The sequence below is a fragment of the Arachis ipaensis genome, chromosome B07, assembly GCF_000816755.2.
Source record: "Arachis ipaensis cultivar K30076 chromosome B07, Araip1.1, whole genome shotgun sequence".
NCBI lineage: Eukaryota > Viridiplantae > Streptophyta > Magnoliopsida > Fabales > Fabaceae > Arachis > Arachis ipaensis.
Window position 1 is genome coordinate 124,453,712 of NC_029791.2, and position 4,986 is coordinate 124,458,697.

At 36.8% G+C, this 4,986-nt stretch overlaps 2 protein-coding genes across 2 annotated transcripts in view; one reads left to right on the forward strand and one right to left on the reverse strand.

Moving 5' to 3' along the window:
* On the forward strand, positions 812–1,648 carry LOC107606291 (17.9 kDa class II heat shock protein). The gene has a single exon (XM_016308333.2). The coding sequence runs from the start codon at positions 962–964 to the stop codon at positions 1,436–1,438; it is 477 nt and encodes a 158-aa protein (XP_016163819.1). The 5' UTR covers positions 812–961; the 3' UTR covers positions 1,439–1,648.
* The window catches only part of LOC107606292 (probable 28S rRNA (cytosine-C(5))-methyltransferase), a 3,410-nt gene continuing 334 nt past the window's right edge, over positions 1,911–4,986 (reverse strand). The window contains exons 2-13 of the mRNA XM_021107998.1: positions 4,976–4,981; positions 4,832–4,907; positions 4,575–4,710; positions 4,393–4,478; positions 4,190–4,288; positions 3,991–4,044; positions 3,431–3,575; positions 3,144–3,205; positions 2,910–2,997; positions 2,598–2,672; positions 2,362–2,523; positions 1,911–2,269 (exon numbers count right to left, since the gene is read on the reverse strand). Of these exons, the coding sequence (XP_020963657.1) occupies positions 2,106–2,269; positions 2,362–2,523; positions 2,598–2,672; positions 2,910–2,997; positions 3,144–3,205; positions 3,431–3,575; positions 3,991–4,044; positions 4,190–4,288; positions 4,393–4,478; positions 4,575–4,710; positions 4,832–4,907; positions 4,976–4,981 (1,153 nt within the window). The 3' untranslated portion in view covers positions 1,911–2,105. The remainder of the gene's footprint in view (positions 2,270–2,361; positions 2,524–2,597; positions 2,673–2,909; positions 2,998–3,143; positions 3,206–3,430; positions 3,576–3,990; positions 4,045–4,189; positions 4,289–4,392; positions 4,479–4,574; positions 4,711–4,831; positions 4,908–4,975; positions 4,982–4,986) is intronic.

Below are 4,986 nucleotides of genomic sequence, written 5' to 3' on the forward strand. Positions count from 1 at the left end.
TATCTTAATTAATATCTTTTTAATTTTATATAAAATTAAATCATATCTAAAAAAAAGTAGAAATTGTTTTTTAAATAAGCGGATGAGTCTTGCTAGAGAGTCAATGAAATATTTGTACAATGTGTACAATGGACTATTGAGTTAAAAAATGAACATCACCCATACTATCCAAAATAACCAATCGGATACTCTTAATCTTTTGGATATAGAGTTCTGATACAATATCACTCATCTCAAAAGTTTCAACCGATAGAAAAAGGTAACACTAATAATTATATCTCTAATACTAAATTGGATATCCTTAAATCTCTATTGTACAAATTGTACAAATATTTCATTGACTCCCTGTACTTTCTCTGAGCGGATATATAGCCCACTCTATTCTCAAGCAAAGAAGTCCAATACAAATCTAGGTTCCGCCCCATTTCATGAGATGGTTCATGGTTATATGAAAGAGAAATTTTTTATTAAAATTTATTAAAATGTCTATACAAAATATTTGACACCACAACATACTCGCTATTCACCTCAATTATTCAATAAATAAACAATAAAAAAAAACCCTTCAAAATGAATAATTGTTTGCAATTAGTTAATTTTAATTATCTTGATCCACTATGTAATAGGTGAGACAGCCAGATAGGTAGGAGATGGGCTTTTAAAATAGAAAAAATCGGATCCCAGAAATATGATATTGTCAAATGACCCAAAAATAAATATCTAATTGGAATTATGGATTTTGGATGAGTCATGACACATGAGTCCATAGAGGAAGTGCTGTGTTCTGGATCCTACTAGAAGCATGGGGGAAGTTACGAAACGAACCTCCCAGAACTTCTTTTCGTCTCCAGAACCTCCTATTTTCTTCTTCTCTCACCTTATATAAATATATCCAAACCTGTCACGTTCTTCTCACTGCATAGAAACAAACAAAATCTTCAAAGAAACAACAAAATTCGCCATGGATTTCAGGTTGATGGGACTCGATTCTCCATTGCTGAGCACCATTCACCACATGATGGATATGAGCGACGACAATGCCGACGCCAAGAACATCAACGCTCCCACAAGGACCTACGTGCGTGACGCGAAGGCGATGGCGGCTACTCCGGCCGACGTGAAGGAGTATCCTCAGTCGTACGTGTTCGTGATCGACATGCCGGGACTGAAGTCCGGTGACATTAAGGTTCAGGTGGAGGACGACAACGTTCTGATCATCAGCGGCGAGAGGAAGAGGGACGAAGAGAAAGAAGGTGCTAAGTATTTGAGGATGGAGAGGAGGGTTGGAAAATTCATGCGCAAGTTTGTGTTACCGGAGAATGCAAACACTGATGCTATTTCTGCTGTGTGTCAAGACGGAGTTCTCACCGTCACCGTTCAGAAGCTTCCTCCTCCTGAGCCTAAGAAGCCTAAGACTATTGAGGTTAAGATTGCTTGAGTCTGCGGTTTTCACGGCCATTTTAAATAACTATCTAGGGTTTCCTTCTTCCTCATCGTCATCATCTTTGTGTTTTGTGCTTTTTTTTCCCCCCTTTCTTTTTAGGTTCTGTGTATGCCTCTTGGTTGTGATGACTGGAAATATGATCATTTGATGTGATCATTTTATATGATGTTTGTTAATGCATATGATTGTCCATCTTGTTTCTTACATCCTTCTGTTATTTACCGATCTTGGTAATGTACCAGCTTTTTGCGATATTAATAATCGGTTTAGAAGTTGATTAGGAACAGGGAATAAGATATTAAATTGAGATTAATTTAAAAATAATGTTTGTATTTTTTATTCTGAGAACTTTATTAATATATTTTTTTAAAGATTAATGTTTGAATTTGTAACTTTATTCTAAAAATATTAACTACTAAAGAGCCAAAGTTTTAAAAGAAAGCTTATTTTTAAAACCGCAGCGCAATGAAATAAGTGTAACAACCGAGTTTCATTGAAATATGTTTTGTTTCCAATTCTAAAACATCTCAGAAATCAGAATCGCCAAAATTTTGTATGTACAGCATGTTTTGTTTTAGGGAGATTGGCATCGACTTAAAGAATGTCACATTTTGTGTCTTCACTGTATTGTCCAACTCTTGAATTGTAACCACCAACGGGATCAAGGGCCGTTGAGCCGGTAATACAACCAGGTTCTGAAAGGATCAGTATGAATGCGGGGAAAGAAGTGTTTCTTCTTCTTTTGCACATTTTTCTTCTTGGCAAACAGAGCAATGAAGAAGCCCTCGCCGTCTGCGGCAGGATCTGTCCGAACCAAGTTTTCAGCTGTTTGTGGTACGGAAGAACAAGCAGAGTTGATAGTTAAAACCTCAAGAGTAGGTTGACATTTAACAACAGCATAAGGGTGGTGTGCTTACAGCCTTTAAACACAGGTAGGCCACGACAGTGCCATTCAGCGAAGGGATTCACAAGTTCAAATCCATGTGATTCGGCAATGGGAAGAACAGATTTGATGACATCTTCATTCTCAATTTGGTTGATTGAACATGTGCTATACACAATTTTTTCAACTGCTGGAACTGGGAACATGCAAGATGGTGTTAAAATCTATATTAATATCTACGGCAGAAATCAAGGAAGGATTCTAACTCACAGCTTAAAGCATGCTGCAGAGCCTTTCTCTGGAAAGCTGCAAGCTTGTTCAATCTTTCCATATCGGTATCCTGACCTATTGCAATCAAAAGTTGACAATTATAAAGAGAATGCTCTCCTTGAATTGTAGCAAGTTGAAACCTGAGTTCTGGAGTGCTACAAACAAGCCATTGCACAGCTTATTCATGATCTAGAAATCTAATATAGCATGCTAATTGGAGAATTTGACCTCATTCAGAGGTATATTATTATGTGCAGAAGTTGATAGCTCTGTAGATACAATTTAAATATAGAAGGTAGAACTAAATGTAACCTGCTGCTTTAGATGGGAGCAGATGGTCTAATCTTGAAGCAGCAGTACCAGAACCAGAACAGGAAGGATCCAAAAGAATAGCCTTCACCTGCAAAGATAAATATGATAATAACTAAAGTCCGCAGATGAAAATGAATAGATGAATACAGCAACCGGTCAAACTAGTTAGGTCATTCCACTATACGCCAAATGAAATATAAGAACCCAAAACTAGAGATCAGGAAAAAACCCCACCTTAGAATATGAAGGTGCCTTGGGATCTATGTTCAAGAAATCCTCATTGAGAACATGTATGTCTGAACTTGGGTTAAGTTTGAGCGATTGCAACACTGACAATTCATTTGTATAATTATATTCTCTCACTACCATGAAGGCACCATGATATAAATGCGGAAAAAGCAATGCACATGACTAGTTAGCACAAGTGATTAAGTAAAATTAGTGTCAACAATTATGACATCATAAGGGCCATGCCGGTTACCAGATTAAAAGCCTCAGATTTTAGAAACATTAAAGGATACTAGAAGCCCCGGATAGTTTGATAGTCTCTTTCAAACGCTTAATCCTTTGTTTATTCAGTTCACATGCTATAATCCTACCCTTCCTCTTCATAAGGGCGGCTAGGTGGACAGTTTTGTTTCCTGGAGCAGCACATGCATCAATAACCTTGAAATACATTTAAAGGGCAAGATTAGATAGGATTGTAAGAAGTATTACCTAAACGTCGAATATGCAATTCACATTTGTCTTTCCTAAAAACTAGGTTGGAGTGGGGTTCCCTATATGACTTCGATGATGTTTTACCATAAACTAACTAGTAAAAATTTTTTGACTAGGTAACAAAAATGATATTTTATATGATATCCTAAATTTCCAACGGGATGCTACTTATCTTAAAAGGACTTGACCCATATAAACTTCTGTCAACATTGATTAAAATATACCTATTTCACTTTCTTCAACCTTTGTTAGAGCCTAGACGATTAGAGAGGGCATAGAGTGGAGAGCACCTACCAGTGGATTAAAATTTGTATCACAAGTTAAACTTCTTTAAATCATTGTATGTAATGCAGAAACTCACCTCCCATCCTGGTTCAGGGTTGAGGGCCGGTGCTACCATGGAACTCGCCTTACCCTTAACATAGGTTTGTCCCAATGTTAGTTAAAGGGCTACCAATAATAATGGATACCAAACACTGCCATGTTTATCCCATGGAATTTATTCACTATATGTTTTTATTAGAAAAGGAATGAGGGAGGGAGGAAGGGTAAATTCCTACTTGCATAAAGATACTTCCATTGTTGACAAGGGGATGATCATGCAAATCAGTGCCCGGTGGGAGTATCAGCAAGTCAGGCAGTAAATCATCTTTTTCAACCTATTTTGACACATCAAAGTTAAGTGAGCATACATTCAAACAAATGAAGTATAGCTACTAACATTTTATGAATTCATCTATGAAAAAGATTTTGACGAAATTACCGAGTACTTTTCCTTAAGCTCAAGTAAGGCAGAATCGACATCCAGCTTGAGCGTATTGACGCGAACATAACGAGGCAGGGAAACATCTGCATAAGAACAAGGAATCTCCTGAGTAAACTATGCACCCATAGAAAATTAGACCATATTTGAAAAGAGTGCATTTTGTAGATATGACAACAAACCAGGAAGCTGATTCAGAGCAATCAACTGTTCAACGTTCTTCACATTTCTCCGTAACAAAAGCTGTTTCAAAGTGGATTGTAGTGCGTTCTTATGTCGCATGAGATACTTCTCTGCATCACCAGCCACTGCAACTGCCTACAAATACATGTTCACTGAAATCTACTCACATAATTACCTCATATAAATCAAACCATGAATGAATAGTAAACTGTGAAATAAAATGGCAAAGAGAACTCAGAAAGTAGAAACCCCTAACCTGGCCGAAAAGAATATCATACACAATGATGTAAACCAATTCTTGTTGTCTCTGCAAAATCAACGGTAGCTGAAATCTAAAGTTTCTTTTTATTTAAAAAAAAAAAAGTGATTGAAACTTGAAAGTGGTTATTAACTTGTATACCTTCCACTTGG

Bases quoted from the DNA above. Each gene is read 5' to 3' on its own strand.
- LOC107606291 (XM_016308333.2), top strand. From the start codon at position 962: ATGGATTTCAGGTTGATGGGACTCGATTCTCCATTGCTGAGCACCATT.